This window comes from Colossoma macropomum, unplaced genomic scaffold (genome assembly GCF_904425465.1).
Source record: "Colossoma macropomum unplaced genomic scaffold, Colossoma_macropomum, whole genome shotgun sequence".
NCBI lineage: Eukaryota > Metazoa > Chordata > Actinopteri > Characiformes > Serrasalmidae > Colossoma > Colossoma macropomum.
The window spans coordinates 33,246,205-33,269,142 of NW_023494788.1; the positions used below are offsets into that span (position 1 = coordinate 33,246,205).

Below are 22,938 nucleotides of genomic sequence, written 5' to 3' on the forward strand. Positions count from 1 at the left end.
TCACCCTGGTCCTAGCCCTAACCCTGGTCCAGATCCCAACCCTAACCCCACCACTGTTAAGAATCAACTGAAGTTCAACAGATAGTTTGTTAACAATGTGAACATCTGTAGATAATCTATAGGGGACTATATTGGACTATCCAAATAAAGTGAGACCCAATATTTTAGTAAACTGCCACTAGAAACAGAGAACCAGCCCTGACACATTTTTATCTATAACAATGAACAAAAGTATATGAGTAGTAACAAATGGTAGTAGCACTGATTGTGACACTTGATTGTCTTTTATGACATTGAAATGATAAGTAAGAGTGCTGAAGGTGCTGAAGGTTTGTAGGCCACAGTTTCCAGTCTCATGTTTTGTCTCTAGAACTCAACTCAGTGTGTTTCACATGAGACATGCTGTATTTAGACTGAAAAAACAGCCGTGTCACACCTTGTTTTAAGCTAAATTAATAAGGTGGGTGCTAATAACAAGAACAAAACATGCAATTGTCATTCCTTGCTTTCCTCTAATAGAAGGTGCTGTTGTTTGCTTTCATCTAAAGTCAGGTGGTGTTCACCTTTATTTGTTTATTCAGTTAGTTTCCTGTCAGTTATTCATGTTTTGGCATCCCCCCAAGCTACCCATGCCCTCAGGAACAGGACTGAATGTGATATCTAGCTGGGCCTTGACCTTTTAGGCCCATTAAATCAATCACAGAGCACACACAGCCTTCATTTCAGCAATGAGTTTACTAACACTTTTATATACGGGGTATTATAGTGAATTTGTTAAGCCTTACTGAGCCTATAGCTGGTAATTGACTGGCTGCTCATTACTACCTTATTAAGCATAAGCTAGAGTGAATTTAGCAATGTTATGCATAATTCTTTACAAAACATTTTAGGGGTGCATTATTAGACCATTTTAAAGCACTATTAAGCCAATAGCTGGACACTAATTTATCAAACCCATAACTGCTAACTGACTGGCTCTGGCCCATTACTACTGTATTAAGCAGGTGAATTAAACATTTCTCAGAGAACTTTAAGTTGTGTATTGTTTATAATAACTGTGTGCACAATCCTTACCAAATAATTTCATCTATAATGTGCTTACCTTCTCACCAATTAGCTCCAGAATCCTTTTTGGAGGTATATAGAACCCTTAGGATCATATAAAACACATTCTCCATCAATCTGAAGAATGCTTTCATGATGCAAAGAACCTTTTAATCATGCATAGGGTTCTCTGAGTGCTTGTGGTTCTATATAGAACTATTGCCTTTACTAAGGAACCTTTTAAGAGCCATCATTTTTAAGTGTGTAGGTTCTGGAGTATATGCCTCATTTGAACATGCATAAACTGTGCTTATTAACAGAGCTTCCTGTCAGTACCTGATAGACTGTCTTATCAAGCACTAGCTGGATATCCTCATATCATCGAATAATGTGCAAAGATTATAATGAGTAATACACAAATAAAAGTTCTTTGGAAAGTCATGCTAGTTACTGATTGACACAGCAGTGATAGGCAGGCTGTTAACTACAAGCTACTGGCATATTAAGCCTCAGTAGGTCTCATTAGGCTTGATGGGGCATATTAACATGTGCAAAAGAATATGAAGTGTAATGTGTGAATAGTGCTCTGGAAATGCTTAATTCAGCCTAGTTATTGCTTAATAAAGCAGTAATGGGCAGTTAATTACCATGAACTGACAATATAAGGCTTAATAAGTGCATTATAAGGGCATAATAAGAAACTGTGTTGCAGATAAATGTAATGGTGGTTCACTAACTTAAAATAATAACAAAATGTTTAGCATTGAGCAGTTTACATTTAGAGCTTGCAAATATTCACTCAAAGTATATTATAGTACTGAAATTCTTGACAAAAGGTCAAAGGTCAATGTCTTATATGTATGTGAGTGTATGTATGTGTGTGAGAGAAAGTCTGTGTGTGAGTGTGTGTGAGTGTGTGTGTGTAAGTGTGTGTGTGAGAGAGTCTGTGTGTGTGAGTATATGTGTGTGTGTGAGAGAGACTATGGGTGTGAGAGTGTGTGTGTGTGTGTGTGTGTGTGCGTGTGTGTGTGTGTGCATGTATGTGCACGATAGAGGAACAGAAACAAAGAGATTTGTATTGTCTTGGCAGTTATTTTCTCAGCAGAATCAAGGCTGTCGAGGTTGATGGCTGTGTGTACGGGGCATGAATTCATTTGTGTGTCAAAGCAGTATTGTTTAACCGTGTGTGTATTCATGTGTGTGTCAGAAGTCATTTCACACTTGTCAGCACTCTTTTGTGCACTGCTGCCTGCAGGCTTTGAAGAACGGGGGAATTTAGAGCCACGCTTTTCATTCCCGGGCCGATCTGCTACCACTATCCTTCAGGAACAGCACCATGACGCTACATACATACCCATGCACTCACCTCCTGCCAGCTAAACTCTAATGTAGATGGCCTACCAGCCAGTCCATTCTTACACACTTCACTCTTACCCCAACCCTTTGTTTTCCATGTAGTTCCATACGGTAAAAATGTGATTTCGGGAGTGGACAAACAGTATCAGTAAAAAGTCTGGACTTGCTGTCCTATTTTATACATTTTACAATTCTAAAAAGAGTATACAAAGACCAAAACAGTTTTAAAAAAAACTATCTTACTATCTTTTATTTAAGGTTTTTAGAAGGTTTACACAGTTTTTTACACTCTTTGGTTCCCAAAAGCAGGTTTATTATTGCTATACTGTAGCCCTTCTGTCAGCTCAAAGCAGTCTGGCCATTCTCCATTGACCTCTCTCATCAACACTTCTGTCCGCAGAACTGCTGCTCACTGGATGTTTTTTTCTTTACTGTTTTATTCTGAGTAACTCTAAAGTTATAGAAATACTCAAACCAGCCTGTCTGTGAAAGCTGCATAAGTTCACATATCCTACACAAACTTAAACATGCACTGTTCTGCAAATTTTAGTGCACAGTTTTGAAGAAAAAAAAATGCATTATGAACAAGCATTTAGATCAAAATTTTACTCAGTGCCGGGTTAATTTTACCATGGATGTTGGATGATTACTATGATCAGCAGCCTTGAGGAGGGTCTGCTGTTCCAAAGTGTGCCCACTCATAGCAACAATACACAGATAATTTCCAGTTCCAAGCTCCTATACAAAGAGGAAGGTGCTCTTCTGCTCCTCTAGACTACTGCAGGATGAAGGTCCCACACTAGTGAAAAAAACTCAAAACATTAGAACTTGGAGCTGCTAGTGCTAGTGTGCATTAAACTGAAATCAAATTGAAAGATAAAGCATAATTTATCAGAAGATTGTTTATCATTTTGTAATTCATTATTTTATCTGAACAGTTGTACTGTGACAACTAAATCTGCACAAAAGAACAGTGTGTAACCTGTCTGTCTGTCTGTCTGTCTGTATGCCATCTAAGCTCCTGATGATTTAAACTAGTTACTAATGCAGCTTTTGACAACATGCTGGAACAAAGTGCTTTTAAAACTATTAAAATAGTGAAAATTAGGATGTGTGTGGAAAATGTATGACCTTTTTTCCCCCTTTATCCTGAGTTCTCATACACTCCCAAAGATAAAAGTAGTAAACTGTCATTGGGGCACTACCCCTCTTGTCACTGGGGTGAAAGCCTCAAGCGTACATCTCAGGGAAGTCAGGGAGCGTAACTGTATGATGATCCATTGAAATGATATTTTCTAAGTTGTACTGACTCCATACACCCAGTCTCATCTCCAGGCTTTTTATTTTATTGTTCTGTACTTTGTTCACCTGGAAACCACTGTTGGAGCTTTGAGGGAACATTTACATTGTTTGTACCTTGATGAACGAAAATGTACCTGCACAGAACCTTTATTTCTAACGGTGTATATACTGCCCTGATAGTAAACTACTGTATCTAGGTCAACTTACTACTGAATCTAACTTACTGAATCTTACTTACTGCAGGTGACGTACAGGCAAGGACTTTATTTCACTTCATGAAGCCAAATGAAAACTGTAACTAAACAAAATGCAACATTAATATTATTTCAAACAACATGTTCATAAGCAGTAATTTATCAGAATTAATAAGAAGCACTCACCTTAAATCTGAAATACCAAATTTTCTATGTGTCCACTGCCCTCTGTCGTTGGAAAGTCAAACTTGTGTCACTCTGAAAGCTAACTAGTGGCAACAAAAACCCAACTGCTGATTAAAGTAACTCAGCAGCTGATTCACACCATTAACCTAAATGTTGGGTAACAAAATGAGAGAGAGAAAAAACCCAGCAGAACCATCCAAGTGCCTAAACCAGCACTTTAGACTCTGCATTTTTTAGAGTGCACAGACGTTCTTGCTGAATTCCTCACACCATATCAACTCTCTAACAATCTCATGCGAGCTCCACAAGTCAGTTCTGGAATTCAACATTACTTGTCGACTCACTGCTACAAAACATTGCTTGAAAGAAACATCTCATTGTTTGAGTAATAATATGCGTATTGTTCATCAAGGGAGTCTGCCGACATTCTTGGAGGTCTGAGAGAAGTCTTTCATGGCAGCGCAACCTAAATGAACTGATCTAAGGATCTAATTAATTTCACAGTGCTTTCACCTCATTTCCCAGGTGCTGACCGGGTTCTGTGCATTTGAGTAGCTGTAGAAACACTTCAGTAAGACAGGCACAACTAACTGGTCTGAGGGACAGTTTTCACCCAAATGCTGTCAAGCACTCACCCACACACTGGTTATTAAACTGTAGACTTATTATTATTCTTGCACAATGGAGACAGCAATGCACAATAGCCATGTCATTCTGTATAACTGCAATGCACAGATGATTATTGAACTTTATTATTAAACTTTTAATGTGACATTTTTTTTTGGAATAAGTGCCACAGAAGAACAAACATAGTGCTACAAACCATCCTCAGGGACCCATAGCAAAAAAGTGGACAGTCTTGGGGTCCCTGAGGACCAGTTTGAGAACAGCTGCTTTAGAAAACCTTTAAGGTAAGATAATCTTAAGAAACTTTCAATGGATGGTTTTCAAAGAGCCGTTTTTGGAAAAGACCTGCTGTTGTGGCTGGTATAGTGAACCACCATCCCACACAGTAGACTGAAGTTTAGTTTCCAGTCCAGGTAATCACACCAGGCTACACCATTAAGGTCCAATCCCATTCCATCCCTCGCCCCTACCACTCAGCCCTGGCCCTCCATTTTGTGTGTTCACGTCTAAGGGTAAGGTGTCCCGATTTTTTGTTGAAACAAAGGGGTAGGGTGAAGTGTTAGGGCTACATGCCCCGCCAAACAGAGGTTTTTCAGAGACACTCCAAATGAGAAACTGGCAAGATGGCTGTGCAAGCAACCAAAGAAATGTAATAATTTTCTCTGTTAAAAATTACGATAACCATTGTAATATCTTAGTTTAATGTCAGTTCAATGTATTATGGTCCTTTTCTTCATGAAAGGCATAAAATGTTGCTAGTAGTAGCTGATGTCTTGGTAGCTAGCTAGCTAAATTTCCTTTTACACCTTAAATGATGCAGCAGTTACATTCTGGTGCCTTAGGTGGAATGGGAAAAAGTGAACGAGAAGCTGGTGAATAGCTGACTTCAGCTTCATATCACTGAAGAATTAATGGTGGGCGATAATAAATAATTGTCCCCCTCTTTGAAGGCATATGAGTCCCTAAATGTAACTAAAGTCCAGCAGCGAGGTTAATATAAACCGCCACATAATGTGATGCCTCAAAAATGATTAAAACTACAGAACTGAGCATCTCGCTAGGGATCCAATTGGACAATTTGGTGATGGCCCCCTAAACTTGTTTAAATCTGCTGCCAGAAGACTTATGGTGCAAGCATGTCCACGTTGACCAGAATTAAACATATCAGCAGATAGAACTGGAGCTTTCTGTGAGCTACCTTGTTTTCTATCGCTGTGTAAAAGATACACACGACTTCTTTTATTGCTGAATGTGTAAGTTAGCATGCAAGGGCATTCGGAGCACAGTCTTCTTGTTCGAATATGTTGAAAACAATAACTAAATGAAACAAACATCTATGAAGTTTTCACTTTGTTAGATCATTACCTCTGTTACCTCTGTTCTAAATATATATATAAAACATATCAAATAAATGTAAGCATTGCAGCATTTATATTGGTCCATTTATTCTTAAATGATCACACAGTGTAAGAGGCAGCTGAAGTTTACAGTGTCAAAGTTTTGACATGACAGCAATGATATGTGTGCCAGACAGAACAATAGGAAAGTCTTTCATTAGGCTGATCTGCTGTAATTTTACATGCGGTTGAAATTAAACCCTCTAAATTGAATAAATCATGTTAAGTTTCTCAGAAAATGTTCATCCTCTTTTCTTTTCCCTTCCCATTTCTCTCTCTCTCTCTCTCTCTCTCTCTCTCTCTCCTCCCCCCAGGTGCTCTGTCCTACGCTGAGCTGGGCACCAGCATCAAGAAGTCTGGTGGTCACTACACATACATTCTGGAGGCCTTTGGCCCGCAGGTGGCTTTCGTGCAGCTGTGGGCGGACATCATCGCCATTAGGTCAGTAAAGCCTGACTGTCCTCGTCCAGCAGCTCATAGAGCTACAGTAAACACACATACTCAGATCTGAGCCTGGCTGTGGTAACCATGTGGATGAGCTGCTGAAATGAAGAGGCTTATGTTGGGAGCACTGGAGCAAATACAGTAAATTCGACTCTGTCCCAAATGGTGAAGAGGATTTTCTGCAGATTTCATCGCATGAACCTCTCACGCATAGGATCAGGAACTGGCTCAGACCACGTCCAACAACAACAGCTTCCCGAGTTTACCTTTTGTGCCTTTTTTAATAAGTGAGAAAGTGGGCTTACATAAGACAAAAACAAATCACATGCAGTAATATAGGGGCCTGTTTACACAACCCACTGCAGTGCTTTCCCTCATAATGCTATAGTACTTCACTTACACTGAGTGCCTGTTTTATTAGGTGCAGCTGCTGGGCTTGAGCTGATTGATGACAGTATTATATTAATAGAATTAACACTGTTATTATCTTCTCATCCATTTTGTTCAGAAGGTCGTGTTGAGATGCCCTGCTAACAGAAAGACAACAGCAACTTGCCAGATAATTTTCCAATGTGTTATGTCCTGCTATAGAATATGATGAGTTTATAGCCTGTGTCTGCAGCAGTGCTGTTATCATCCTATATTATCCAAAACTAAACAATTGCAAGATTAAAAGGTAACACTTTAGTTCAAAGAATGCGGTGGTTTATCAATGTCTTGTTCTTTGTTCAGTAAAGCCCAAATTACACTCTTCTACATGGTTTGTTCACTGAGCATTAAGCTTTAGGCATTATGACCTGTTTTAGCACATAATTGGAAGTCAGTTTTGTGAAAATTTATAATAATTGGATTACTAGTTGTAATAATGCACAATGATCACATTGTTGAGACAGTTGAACTAACCTACCTGATAATCCCAGTTTTACTAACCTACCTGATAATTCCAGTTAAATTAATTCATGATAATCCCAATTAAACTAACCCATGATAATCCCATTTGAACTAACCCCAGATAATCCCAGTTAAACTAACTGTGACTAATTACTGAACCCTGTGGGAGTTCAATCCAGAAAGAAACGCACACAACGTAAGAAACACACACAACGTAATGGAGCCCAAGCCTGAGCTAAATATCTTCATTAGACAGTGCAAAATAAAAAGGATTTACAACATCAGAAGAAGCATGTGGAGAGAAGAGGGAGGGGAACCACATACATATCAGCACATACTTTAGCCTTAATTTTTAACAATCTTTTATAGATAACACCAGTCTAGCCCCATCCAATCATGTTAAAGTTGTAAAGAGTGTTTCAGCCCAGACTTTTTGAATGAGGACCAATACAGGGCAGCCAAAAAGAATAGAGCTCTCAAGCAAAGAGCCTCTGTCAGTAAAGTAAAACCTACCTGTTTATAGCCAGGGGTAATCACCAAGGGTAAAGGTACATCCTGGTATTGCAGAGCTAGAGGGTGCCAAAAACACCAACCATCAGAAATCAACAACAAAAACAACAAGAACAATATTATGATACTGTAATGTGGACTATAAAACTACATTAAAATCAATTTTCTACTATTATGTACTATTTATACTATAATAGTCTCTAGGTTTATGCACGTTTTTATTTATATTTATTTACACTGATATTTTTATATGCATTTTTGTTTTTGTATATATTTTATTTTATATTCATAACATTAACATTAGTAGATTTTAAAACAAATAATAATAATAATAATAATAATAATAATAATAATAATACCATTATATGTTATTACTATTATTGTTGGCGTGTTTCCTTGCACTGCATATTATAAATATATTATTACTGTGTTGTAATACTTGATTAATTTGAATGTATTCTCAGGCCTGCAGGTGTGGCTGTTATTTCTCTGGCGTTTGCCCGCTATATTTTGGAGCCGATCTTTATGCCGTGTGGAGTCCCTCAGATGGCCATCAAGCTGACCACAGCAATCGGAATCAGTAAGGCTATACTTTATGAACATTCATCATTAGTATTACTATCATGTTTTAGATTTAGCTTCATAGAAAAAATGGCTCATGCAACCACAGTTACAAAAATCTTACAGTTACATTTAATCTCACAGTTACAGCACAGGCCTTTTCATCTGGGCTGAGTATAGACAGACTCTCTGTCTGGTGCTCTAGAAGTTTTATGTAAATAACACCTGCATAAACAAATAAGGAAGCTGTGCTTAGATCTCTGTATCCTGCACTGCATGTGTAAATATCAGTCCTGTACTACTCTACTCAAATCACATTCATGGTTTGTCTTCTGTCTGTGCAGCTACAGTGATGTACATTAACAGTATGAGTGTGAGCTGGACAGCCAGGCTGCAGATCTTCCTCGCATTCAGTAAACTGCTGGCCATCGGCATCATCATCATCCCAGGACTGTACCAGCTGTTTAAAGGTAAACATCAGAAAAAGCTTATGAGCCCTCAGAGGTCACAGTTATTGCTGCTGATAATAAAATCATGGCTTAATACAATATTATATTATATTATATTATATTATATTATATTATATTATTAATACAATAATTACATCCTACTCATAGCTCATTGAAACATGTGCATGAATTCTGTTTAAAGTGCAGATTCTTATTTTTCAATCCATGCCACATTTGTATTTGTATGTAGAAGATAAGATAGTTTATCATCAGTTGAATTTGAGGAAACAAACACAAAAATTACATTTATTGCCACATATTATCAGTTTGACATTGAAGCCAATGGGAAAAATATGAAATGCTGACTGAAACCTGATGAAACAGAATGTAAGTGTAACTGTTTGAGATCTTGTCAAAATATATAGTATTTCACATTTTAGACTGTTGCGAGCTTATTATATAATTAACTAATTTCTAGATACTTCTCTAGTTATTTCTTACAATAAGCAAAATTATCTGCTAACATAGTGAGATAACTTAACTCATTAAAATCACTTAATACAAGTAAAAATATCTAGAAAGAAGTTATATAATCTTATAATAAGCTTAAAGCAGTCTCAAAATCAGAAATATTAGATATATTGACTAGACTTAAGATGATTTTACTGATGATTTTATTTTTTTGCAGTGTAGTTTAATATATAATTATGTAATTACATATGAATAGTGCAGCAAAACAAAATAAATAACTCTCTCTAAAGATTAAATAGCTAACTTGTTTATTAGAGGAAGAAAACACCGTAATATGCAGGGGATGTCCAGCATCGTGACTGGGAACAAAGCAATGATAGCCAAACAGCCTTGCTAGGAGCTAATTAAGCTGTCAAACCACAAAAGGGAACTCTCTTTATGTAAGCCTGAGACAGCACTTCTGTAAGTTCACTGTGCTTTCACCTTTCATGAAAGATAGACCTTGTCCTTTATATCAAAACCTCAGTGCCAATCATCTTTGCTTTGTAGTCATCTAGTCACTGATGGCTAATCAAAAGAGGAATGGAACATAATGTCACTGAGAACTGACAACTCATTCATCTTAACTCCTTGATCTGGTCGATGAAAGTTGCTGTTGTCACATGTTTGGGTTCTTATTTCTGCAGGAGAGACCAAAAACTTCCACAATGCATTTCAAGTGGACACCGTCCAGCTGACCAGCCTGCCCCTTGCCTTCTACTCAGGGATGTATGCCTATGCTGGCTGGTGAGTCCAACATAACTGGTAGAAAAGTGGGCCCATGTTGGTAATAACACCATATTATTTTCAACATACCTGCTAAGTAACAAATGAGTGACAACAATAAGGGTGACACTTTATTTGGACATCCCACTGTACATGTTTAGCTTCCATTGGTTATTATTATATTCAAATAAATATCTACTAAATATCCCTCAAGTCACCGTAACCCCAGTCCTGGTCCTAATCCCAAAACCTAAACCTAACCCTGGGTCCTAATCCTGACCCTGACTCTAATGTTGTTGAGTATCTTCAGATAGTTTCTTAATAATTCCAACATATGTAGATAATCTATAGGGTGCTATGCAAACAAAGTGGGACTAAATTAATGCAACCCCACTATAGTAAGCTGGTTAATCATAATTTGCCAATGTTATCTTGTAACATTTACATTGAATACTATTAAAGTAGCCAGGAAAGCCACCTCTGGTTAGCAGATATGTCTTCAGTTTGTTTATGCTTCAACTTGATGTTTCCATTGTTGACATCCTGAAAGCTTTTCACAGTGCAACACCACATAATCACTCTGTGTTAGGGCAATGTGTAATCTGGTGGAGGAAATTTCCATTATTGAAACAATTATTTGAAACAACCTTCAGCATGTGCTTCAAATCAAAGCTGTGAAATTACTCGCTTTAATGCCCTTCCTGTCATGTTTTATTGCTTAATGAGCTGATGAAAAAATAACTGAGCTCACTGTTTGAAAAATTCTACCTTTGTTTACAGGTTTTACTTGAATTTTGTGACAGAGGAGGTGGAAAATCCTGAGAGGTCAGTACCATCCACCATTCAGAACTAGAAGTCAGTTTAGCCTAAAAGGCTAAAGCAGTCCATCACTGGAAACTCACTGGAAAGGGGCTGCACCTGTAAACATCACTCAGTCAATTTAACATAAGAGCTGATTAAAGTCTAATAGGTGTACACTGTGACTTTAGCACATTTGTTGCTGCACAGTTCATCTCTGGTCAGTTTCTGACAAAAGCACCACTGTTGACCAGATATTACTTGGGTGGTGGTCCATTCTCAGCACAGCAGTAACACTGACATGGTAACATGTGCTGCTGGATTGCTAGGTTGCGAGTTTTCTACCACCCAAAGCTATCCATTGGTTACTGGCTAGAGGATGGCTGTCATGGAGTACAATATCAATGTCTCTAGTCTCTAAAGACCACATCCCTGCACACTTCAGCCTCCTACCTCATTTAACATACCTGATTCAACTTATTACCTAATTAGGCTTTAATGCGTTGAACGCAGAGGATAAGGCAAAGAAATACAGTAATATCTGCTGCACTGCGGCCCTCTGGGACCTGAGTGGCCCCCCAGAACTTGAGTGGTCTTCCAGGACATTCTTAGTTAGTCAAAAGTTTTCCTAACTCAAATTTTCAGTAATGCACCTTAGTTAGCCAAACAATATAGATTTATGACATGTTTCTTCTTCTATGAGGTTGTAACATCATCTTCCTGATGATTCACCTCTTGGGAGCCCATCAATTTCTTTTAATTAATGTTTAATAGACTGTATAATCATTTTAAAGTTATTACACATTGAATTTTAAGCTTAATTTAAGTTAAATTAATCTCACATTTTATATGTTACTAGTACTGAGGTACACTGTGTAGGACTCACTGAATTAACACAACATTTTTTAAACTGTTTATTTAGTTAACTGTTGTCACAAAAAACAATGGATTTACACACATCCACCTATCTAGCCTTCAGCAGTTTAGCCCTGCCCACTCATACAGAAGTTACAAGGAATGAGGCACAATATAGGGCAGCCAGTCAGAACAGAGGTCATTTACATATAACATACTCACATAGACATACTTGCATATGTCTCAAAGAAAAAGCATCAAAACACAGCCTGTTTAAGAAGAAAGAGAAAAAATAAAAATAAAATGTCTGAGTAAAAATAAATAAATTTATAATTAAATAAGTTCATGTAATGACTTTGTTTTCCAGAAATGTCCCCTTGGCTATCTGCATCTCCATGGTGATTGTCACTGTGTGCTACACATTAGCCAATGTGGCCTACTACACAGTGATGTCAGCGGCAGAGCTACTGGCCTCGCGTGCCGTTGCCGTGGTGAGTGAACTGAAGACACAACAATCATGGTGGGCTCTAGACTTTCTGGCCCTGAGCAGGATTTTTTAATCTTCCAGCAGATGTACTGTAAATGTAAAGGCTAACTTATAACAATGACCACCACAAACTGATGGACGCTCGTTTGGGGTTCTAATAAGTTATAGATCCACTAAGGGGTCTCTGTATGACAATACAATATTTATTGTTTACCCAGCTAAAATAGCTTAGGTCAATCAAACCCGTGTAGCAGTAACAACAGTGTATAAATGCTTTACCTACTACATAAAGGGGGTTCTTTAGTAAAGGCAATGGTTCTGCACAAAATCAAACACTCAAAGCTTTTGCCTGATTAAAGTGTTCTTTGGATCTTGAAATGGTTCTTCAGACTGATGGAGAATGTGCTGTACTTTTTTGAAAAGTTATTCTATTGCTACGAGCTTGACATGGTAACAATAGAAGAACCCTGTTTGGTTCTATATAGAACACTTTTCAAAATGTTTCTGTATAGAACCATATACAGCACATTCTCTATCAACCCAAAGAACCCTTTCAAAATGCGAAGAACCATTTAATCATGTAAAAGGTTCTTTTAGTATTCTTGGTCCTATGTAGAACCTTTTTTTTACTAAAGGACCCCTGAAGAGCCATCTTTTTTAAGAGTGTACAACCTTTTTAAAAAGGGTTCTACAGTCACGGCCGAAATTGTTGGCACCCCTGAAATTTTTCCGGAAATGAAGTATTGAAATTATTGCAATTACACATGTTTTGTTATACACATGTTTATTACACAAAAAAAACAGGGAAAAAAAAGCCAAAAATGATATAATTTCACGCAAAACTCCAAAAATATATAGCACCAAAAAGTTATGAAAGTTTGTTATGATGTCAAACTTGTTACTTTTACTAGTATAGCAATAACTCAGAAATTATTAGAAGTCCCCCTGGTGGCCATGAGACACCAAGCAGCTACTTATGTTGCTTATTAGGTACTGACAAAAATGCATGCAACAGGAGTTACTGGTTCCTGGGAATTTACTGTGGAAAAACCGACAATCATTCACAAATGCAGTTTTTCATTTATTCTTTTTGTTGTCTTGTTTACTTGCCAGTACGGGTGCTCGGGTTTACACTGTAAACACATTTGTTGATTTCACCTGAACAAAGTCTGATCACTGTAATCAGGCAGCTGCCTGAGCATCTCCCACACCATTACTCCCCCTCCCTCCTCCCCGGCATGAGAGAGGAGAAATCTCCAGCATTTTAAAATCACACTCTACACCGCCATTAATGACTGTAATAGCCCACACCTTGTTCCTCGGGAAAGTAAGTGTAATTTCATAGAGGCGTTTACTCTTAACGTCTGTCTGTTTCTCTGCTGCAGTAATCACATCTCTCTCACTCTAACTGACAGCAGCGCAGTGAGAGTGTGCGCATGTAGATCTCCCGCTAGACTCAGAGATGCTCTAAAAGCTTTCCCATCCCATTAGGCCTGCGTAATGCACTCATTTAAGGCCTGTTGCTCTCCGCCCATCACTCCACACATTCACTCTTATGGGGAAGATGAAGCCTTTTTACCCACACCTATTATTCATAAACACAAACAACACTCCGAATGGAAGAAAATGGAAGATCAATGTTGTGTTTTTATTTGCTTAAACAAAGTATGTTTTCTCTCCTCAATCTCTCTCTCTTTCTCTCTCTCTCTCTCTTTCTCTCTTTCTTGCTTTTTCTCCCAGACATTTGCAGAGAAGCTGATGGGCAACTTCTCCATGGCAGTTCCAATATTTGTAGCTCTTTCCTGCTTTGGTTCTATGAATGGGTGTCTGTTTGCCATCTCCAGGTGAGCAAGTGATGATCTACAGTACCGTTGACAGTATTGTGCATAGATCTTAGGCAGTCATGCAAGTTAAGGCAGTTTAGTGAGTTCCTGCCAGTTAAAACATCCTACTGATACAAGTAAATATGAATACAGTAAAATGTCCTATAAGTTATTGATATGTTAGTTAGAAGAATACAGATGGAAGAACACTAGCTAAGATGGAGATTTGGTTCCTGACTTTTTACTGCTCTCCAGCCATAGCATGGATTTGTTAAATTCCATCACCGACACACCTGATGTATTATGTTCCTGAAGGCCCCCTAGTGGCTAACTAGGACATTATTGTCTCAGTTGAAATGTTATGACTCTGAGTTGAGCTGCTAGTGAGCAATGAGGGTGAAAACTTTTTGCTGTGAAAACAGTCTATACCTCTCCCAAAGATGGCTGTGCTGAGATAAAACTCAGTAAAACAATAATATTAAAATAAGTAAAAATCATGAAAATACTTTAAAGTATGTCAGTGTGTTCAGTTAAGCATTTAAAAACCTACAATGAGTACTTAAATTGAATTAGTTTTGCTTATTATTTGAACAAATCTATGCAATGGCTGAGGGTGTCAAGGAGGGATCCAAGACCAAACCTGTGTTTATCAAACTAGTTCAAAAGACATCAGAAAACAATTTTCCAGTCAAAATGTTTGAATGATTGAATGACTGAAAATCAAAATTCCAACTTTTTTAACATCGTACATATTCACACTGTCCCAAATGCCCCAGTTCACCAGTGCACTCTCAGAAAAAAGGAACTGAACTGTCCCTGTGGTGCCCCTCTTGTCATCAGGGTGATATCCTCAATGGTACGTCTTCAGTACCTTTAGTTAATGAGCATAATTAAACCATATTCTATTGCTATTATATTTTTTCTAAGTTGTATTGACTCCAACACACCCTGTCTCGTCTCCAGGCTTTTCATTGTATTATTGTTTTAATACATTATGTCATGAAAAAGCACAAATATGTACTCTTCCTCTGGGAAAACTTATTTAAGGTACACACTTGGACCTTAAACCCACTGTTATACTTTTAAGGGGACGTTTGTTTGTGCCATGATGAATGAAAAACGTACAGAACCTTTATTTCAGACAGTGAGCCCCTGCTGCCAGTAGCTGACTACTGCTTCTTTAGTGGCCATATGAAAGCTCATTTTTATCCTTCTTTTTTGCTTTAGCTTCAAAATAATGACCACTCTGTTGTGTTTTTGCTGTGTTTTGCTCCCACAAATTGCTGGCCATTCATGGTCCTTTCAGACAGACATGACTAACAGTATCTTATAGAAAAGTACCTGTTGGAGGTGAATGTCAGCTACTGTAAGCTTCACTTCAGACACACCTATTAGAGCCCACACAGGCTGCTGTTCTTCATTATTCGTGTCATTGCTGATCCATCATTCATTTCACTAACTCACTCAGAGAGTCATCAGTGTCTGCTTTACACAAACCTCTTCCTTCCTGTCCAGAATGTTCTATGTAGCGTCTCGAGAGGGTCAACTTCCTGAGATCCTGTCTATGATTCATGTCCGCCGACACACACCGATAGCTGCTGTGATTGTTCTGGTAATTCAGACACACACACACACACACACACACACACACATGCAGATCAAACTACATTTGCCTTACCAAACACCTTAGACTAGTCAACATGTTCACATACACCTCAATGCACCTAAAAAATGCTAGGTAATGTTAGAAATTGTGTCTTATAAAACAAGTCATTGTTTTTAGATATTAAATCAATGTTTTGAAGAAATAAGTCATAATTTAAAGACACTAAGTGAAAGTGAAAAGGAGAAAAAATGCAATATTTTAAAAAGATATTAAGTAATTATTTCAAGATATTTAGTCATAACTTAAAGATCATTTTTTGAATATTTTGAGAAAAATGTCATTATTTTGAGAAATAAAGTCAAAAATTTGACATCCCAGAAACAAAGAAGGAGAAAAAAAAAACATTAAAGAATCACTAAAAAAAAGTAGTCCAAGCTGAAAAGCTTCTGCGGATCAATGTCACTGACTGGAGAAGCACTTTTGTTCTGTAAAGAACCTTTCAATAGAGCCATTAAAGAACCGTTTTTGATGATGGCAAGAAGAACCATGAACCATTTTAAGAACAAACTCCTAATTGTACTTCACAGCAGGCTTTCACGAAAAGCTAAAAGCCCAGAGCTCAAACAATATGTCCAAAAGTTTGTGGACACCTGCTGATAATCAGCATTTCTTCTGAAATGAAGGATTTGTGGATTTGATTGAGCATTAGTGAGGTCAGCTACTGATGTTGGATGGTCAGTTCTGGATCACTCCAACTCATCCCAACAGTACTGGATGGAGCTCCATCACTCCAGAGAACACAGTTCCACTGCTCCACAGCCCAGTGCTGGGGGGCTTTATACCCCTCTAGCCGATGTTTACAATCAGACATGGTGACTTTAGATTCATGCTTTTCTAGATTAGCTGTGTGTGCAGAATTAAACTCCTGTATCAGGAATGTGTTTGCACTTGTATTACAACAGGGTAATAAAACCAGGCTACATTTTGAACACCACTGTACTGTTAGAGCTTTTTGAAGTCAAATGCTGATGAATTTACCTCCTGTATTTTGCAGTATCCTATCACTATGCTCATCCTATTTCTGGGGGACCTCTACAGTCTGTTGAACTTCATGAGCTTTCTACGCTGGCTCTTCATTGGGGTTGCTGTTGTAGGGCTCATCTACATGCGCTACACACGGCCAGAGATGCCCCGTCCCTTCAAGGTAATTTACATACACACAGATCTAACAAACTCTTGCAGCAGTTAGTTTACAGATCTCAGTTGGCTAGGGTTAGGGCTATACCATCTACAGCACATTTTCCATTAATCTGAAGAACACTTTCATGATGCAAAGAACCCTTTAATCATGCAAAGGGTTCTTTGAGTGTTTATGGTTCCATATAGAAGAACCATCTTTTTTCAGAAAGTAGTATATAACCTTCATGTAAGTTTGAGGCAACATTTTGCAATCTGACTATTATTAAAGAAATAGTCTGGCACAAAATTACACAATATTCCACTTACGCAGTTCCTACTGACTTCATCACTTCAATGGTGAGGATACGTCAATGGGTCCAAACTTTTATGACATAACACTATTACTTAACAGTAATCATGTAGTTACTCACTAATAAGCCTAGGGTTGTGAAAAGCCTGATATTTTGAAGAGTTGCTACCTTAACAGACCTCAAACTGCGTATAGCAGTGAAGTAATCCCAAGGTTTTTGACCCTGTGTGACATGCTATTATCTATAACTAAAGGGGCCAAAGTTCATCTCTTAGTTGTAAATAACAGTAACAGCTATTTTGAAGGCTGCACTTTTCCAAATTGTTGTTATATACTATCTATATTAGCCTTGTAGCTCCAGTGCAAATCTGAACAATTTATCACATTACAATGATAGTTATGGTACTGAAATTGGTGGTGCTGGTAAAAAGAGATTTAAGCCTAACATTGTCCACCATCATCAGTTCTAATGCTGTTTCCATCCTGCTTCCAGGTTCCCATCTTTATCCCAGCTATTTTCTCCTTCACAAGCTTCTTCATGGTCTTCCTCTCGCTGTACTCTGACCCGGTCAACACCGGCATTGGCTTTGCCATCTCGCTCACAGGAATCCCTGCTTATTACATTTTAATTGTCTTCAACAAGAAACCCAAGTGGTTCCAGAGATTCTCAGGTCAGTGGTCATCTCCATGATGAACATACAGACACAACACAATGTTTTCAGACAGTGCAACAAATGTAGATCTTTACAATTAAACAGTGTCTGGACAGTAAGTATAGAGATACCTAACGTTGTGTTTGCTTTGGGTGTTATTTTGCAGACTCTGTGAACAGATCACTACAGATCATCCTGGAGGTGGTTCCTGCTGAGAACTGACCCTTCCTGACCCCCCTCGTCCCTCGTTCCCTCTTTCATTCCTCTTTCTTTTATAGAACATGCTCCCTTCATCCCTCCCTCATTTTCATTCCTCTTTTATGTTTTATAGAAAACACTCCCCTGAGTGACATGTTCTCACTCTCTCTCGCACCACGAGAGAGAATGAGAGAGACCTTTCAGTACCCATGCAGGAAAACACTTTCATTCTCACTGTCTGCTCTGAACCGTACATGCGCTCATACACAGCAGCTACAATTTGCATTCACCTTCTTTTGTCACAGCCTCATATTATTTTTTGGATGTTTGGCTATACATGTAGTCTACAGCGGTCAGTAGTGGAAGTCCTGAAGATCTACAGATCTACCTTTCTGCAGAGTTTCTAATCTAAAATCTAACAAATCTGATCCAGCTTCAGAACACCTTGGTTGATTTGAGTTGGAACCAAACTTTTACAAAAAGGGTCAAGCTCCAAGGACCTCTGCTGTACACTGAGTCAAATTCCATTATTGTAGTCTTATAGAACTGTAGTTACATATCATTGCTGTCAAAAGAAAACATCTCCAAAATGCTGTACTCTCAGCAAAGTGTTTTATTTAGTGCCAAAAGAAGTTTGTCTATGACTTTCATCCATAGCTGATCCCTTTTTGGCACTATGTAGAACCATTTTTAAAAAGTTTCTTTAAGGAAGCAGGTAAAACAGGTCCATCATAGAGAAGAACCATTTAACATTCAAAGGGTTCTTTGAGATGTCACGGTTCTACATATAACCTTGCCTATGCTAAAGAACCCTTTAAGAACCACTTTTTTTAAAAGATGTACCTACAGAGGATTGTAAAACATCTGTAAACATCTGTACCATCCGTATATTTTTGATTAAGAAACATCTACACAGTGTAGCCTAAAATTCATCTGTCCTTTTCAAATAAAACTGAAATGTGCAAGTTTTCTAATGACAGCGATGATATGCATCCAACATCTCTTCTGTCTTGGAACTTGTAAAAAGCATTTTTAAGCAGAAGAGGCAGTCAGAGTGTCTCTATGTTAGAGAAGGACATTCATAAATTGGTCTAATTACATGTGCGCTGACAGGCTCACGCACCAGACTGAAAGTGGGAGCACGCTGCTCGAGGATGTGACATTAGCCCAGCTTGGATGAACAGTTTGATGTAATTGTGGAGAAAATGATCAGTCACAGATGTCCTGCAGCGTGCTTGCTCTACATGGCGCACATGCCAGCTAGCTGAACCCCACTGCCAACACAGACACGTAATTGGTCATTCGGGGAAATTCAGTGGTTGCCAGCTTCATCTGCTAGCTTCAGTTCATGAGAGTAGATATACGCTAGCATGAAATGGAAACTGACAATGTGCACTCTTCAAAATTAAGGTGTCAAAAGGGTCCTTTGGAGTGATGCCAGACAAGAACCACTTTCGGTTCCCTAATGATCCTGTCAATGGAACATTCCAGCATTCATAAACCTAATCTCTGTATTCTGCAGCTGTTGCCATAATTTGCAATTTATGTTGACTCAAAACAGATTGGCACTGACTTCTGGTATGCACACTTTAAAATGATGGTTCTTCAAGGGTTCTTGAGAAAAGAAAATGGTTCTATGTGGAACCATGAACACTCAAAGAACGCTTTGCAGGATAAAAACGTTCTTTACATGGTGAAATGGTTCTTCAGATTGATGGAAAATGTGTTCTATATGGTTCTATATAGAACCTTTTGAAAAGGGTTCTAGAGAGCGCCAAAAAGGTTTTCCTATTGTAACAAGCTTGACCTAGTAACAATAAAAGAACCTTTTTTGGCACTATATAGAACCTTTTTCTTAGAGGGTTTTTAATGGAACTATCTATAGCATGCTCTCTATCAGTCTGAAGAAACATTTCACGATGTAAAGAACTCTTAATCATGCAAAGTGTTCATGGTGTTATACAGGACTATTTTCTTTACTGAAGAACCATCATTTTTAAGTGTATATTATTGTTCTGTGTGGGCAAATACAGGCAAAGGTAGCTAAACTGTTGACGCAGATAGAGATCAGGTTGAAAGCTTTCCTTAGACAACTAATAGGTTCAGAGAACCGAAGGTCCTTCTTCTATGGCAGGAGTGCCCATTCCTGGTCCTGGAGATTTAGCACCCTGGAGAGATCTACCACACCTAGTTCTTATATTCTCCTTTAGATAAGTTAGATTATTTTTGGAATATGGATGATTATGGCTGCATGGTAGATATCCAGTACCAGGATTAGGCCTCTGTTCTATGGCATTGCTGCAAAGAACCCTTTTGGCACCTTTATGTTCAAGAGTGTGGAGCATGAGCTCTTCAATACTATGGTTTGCCGGCAGTATGTTTGTACCTCGACCATCCATCTAGCAGTTAGTTACGACATTTATATTGATTTTTTCATACCTCAAAATGCAGTTCTGCATGAGGAACGTTCACACTAAGAAAGACTGCAGATCCAGATGGAATTTGCACATAATATGTCTTTTTTGTACTGTTCTGTGGTGGAGAAGTATCATATGCGTGTCTACTTGTGTCGTCATAGACGCTAAAAAGACGACCGTGAGGCATTTACAGACTGTGTCTGTATGACTTCAGCCACTCAAAACTGAGTCTGATTACAGTAGTAACTGTATTGTTCATTCTTTAGGAATGTAAGAGGTTTATGGTATCATTCTGAACGGAATGCAGTGCATGCATATAGACAAGTGAAGGAAGATTCTAAAACAAAAAAAGAGTTTAATATCTACCGTTTTGTACACAAAGTACTGTTCTAACATTTCAAGAATGTAAGTAAGAGCTTTTTCTGAAATATATTTGTTATGTAGATTTATTATTATTTTGTTGGCCAGTGTTGTATGAAGTAGCTTATGGGGCTGTCAAATGATTGAAACAATCATAATTAATCACAGTATTTTTTGTAATTACATTTAGTTGCTCAAAATTGACCCTAAAGAAAACTGTTTTCACATTTAAATAGCAGTATATTTTGTTATAGCTATATGTGCTTTATCAGAATGTATTTATTAATGTATTCATTAGTCAACTTGAATATGAAAATCATGTGATTTTCATATTCAAGTGAACTGGAGCTCCACTTTGCTTTTGTTAGTTTTCTTTGGTCATCCATGGTTCTTCCGCAAGCATCTGTCCAGTGTAGTCTGATGAAGGTGCTGGTTTCACTTTAAAAGCCATTTTAAAGCCGTATTTTAACGAGAGCGCTATAATCACGGATTCTATCATTTCGACAAATAAGCTGGGCTTCAGCCTGAACTATTGATGGTTCAAAGGGTCAAACTAGAAAAATGCGTTAACAGCATCAAACAAATTAGTAGTATCAATGTACCAGTTTGTCACTTTATTAATGCGCTATTAACATATTAACACCGACAGCCCTCATAGTTTTAATGCACTGTTTGTTCTGTTATGTACAATGATGATGTGGTACGGTTTCTATTCTGCTCTGACTTTACTAACACTGCTGCTCTAAAACATTTGAATGGGTCTGAGTAGGACACTTAGTACATGCAATCTTTAATTTTCACTGGGCTGGTTAAACATTTTTGTTGCATTTTTAATTATTCTGTACAGTAGTACAGAATCATTTTATTATTCTATTCTTTATTAAGTAGCAAAGTTAAAGTATATGTTATTTTTGTAACGTTTAGGAAGAATGTGACAAAGTAATATGGTTTAAAATACCAAAATTATTCTGCAATTGTGGTTTAATACCAAACATATTATCCTAACAGATAACATCAATAATATAATGTATATAATGTATATAGATAGCTCATGCCAATTTAATATCTGCCTTTATATCCTGATTTAGTTGATTTCCAGTCACATATTTGTGTTGGTCCAGGCGTGTGAGGCTCCAGTTCTAAATAAAGAGTTTAGCACTCTACCTCATTTAGCACACCTGTTTCAGCTCATTAGCAATGCCTTTGGGAGTTTAGTTTGATGTGTTAGGGGAGGAAATACACTAATCTCTGCAGGGCTGAGCTTAACACCCCCATGTTAGTCACTTTTGAATGATTTATTTTACACTATGTCAGTATTTGATATCCGTATGGTGAATAGATTGTTCTATTTAAACATATTGTGTATTATCAACTTTACTAAATAAAGCTGTCTAAATTTGTTTTACTAACAGTTCTTGTCCTTTTTGTACAATGTATTATTATAAATGAAAGACTTTTTCCAGTGGTGTAATGGTTTAGATAGGCATGTATACTATGCTTTGTAAAGGATCCCCAACTCTGTGCTCTTGCAGGTCATGGGCAAGAACAAAATCAGAAACAAATATATAATACATGTCCAAATGTTTGTAGACACACACTTATCCTTTATTTCTTCTGAAAGGTTATTAACCTCTTAAGTGGGCCAAAGTTTTATTACACACTTCTATAACATAAGAACAGCTCAGCCAGTTTGCACTGACGTCCCTGTAGTTCTGAATAATAAGCCTTAATATGTAATAAACCTGAGATTTGAAGGGCTTTTATGGTAATAGCCTCTACTCTTTTGAGAAGGCTTTACACTGGATGTTGGAACATTGCTGTGAGGATCTGATTGAGTATTAGTGAGGTCATGTACTAATGTTGGATGGTCAGTTCTGGATCACTCCAACTCATCCCAAAGGTAGTGGATGGAGCTCCATCACTGCTCATAGCCCTCGCTTGGCAGCTGTAGAGTGTCCCATTAAATTAACAATGCTTTGCTAATGAGATTATGCAATCTGTGTGTTTAATTGAACACCTGTGTCAACATTTGGTGCACCATAATATAGCCTAATT

At 37.8% G+C, this 22,938-nt stretch overlaps 1 protein-coding gene across 1 annotated transcript in view; it reads left to right on the forward strand.

The window, feature by feature from the left end:
* slc7a11 (solute carrier family 7 member 11) overlaps positions 1 to 22,294 on the forward strand; it is a 25,183-nt gene extending 2,889 nt beyond the window's left edge. Inside the window, exons 2-12 of the mRNA XM_036569237.1 lie at positions 6,421 to 6,547; positions 8,416 to 8,531; positions 8,857 to 8,982; positions 10,119 to 10,218; positions 10,978 to 11,022; positions 12,218 to 12,341; positions 14,078 to 14,181; positions 15,676 to 15,772; positions 16,821 to 16,970; positions 17,749 to 17,926; positions 18,075 to 22,294. Coding sequence (XP_036425130.1) covers positions 6,421 to 6,547; positions 8,416 to 8,531; positions 8,857 to 8,982; positions 10,119 to 10,218; positions 10,978 to 11,022; positions 12,218 to 12,341; positions 14,078 to 14,181; positions 15,676 to 15,772; positions 16,821 to 16,970; positions 17,749 to 17,926; positions 18,075 to 18,130 — 1,223 coding nt within the window. The 3' untranslated portion in view covers positions 18,131 to 22,294. The remainder of the gene's footprint in view (positions 1 to 6,420; positions 6,548 to 8,415; positions 8,532 to 8,856; positions 8,983 to 10,118; positions 10,219 to 10,977; positions 11,023 to 12,217; positions 12,342 to 14,077; positions 14,182 to 15,675; positions 15,773 to 16,820; positions 16,971 to 17,748; positions 17,927 to 18,074) is intronic.
* Positions 22,295 to 22,938: the final 644 nt, after the last annotated feature.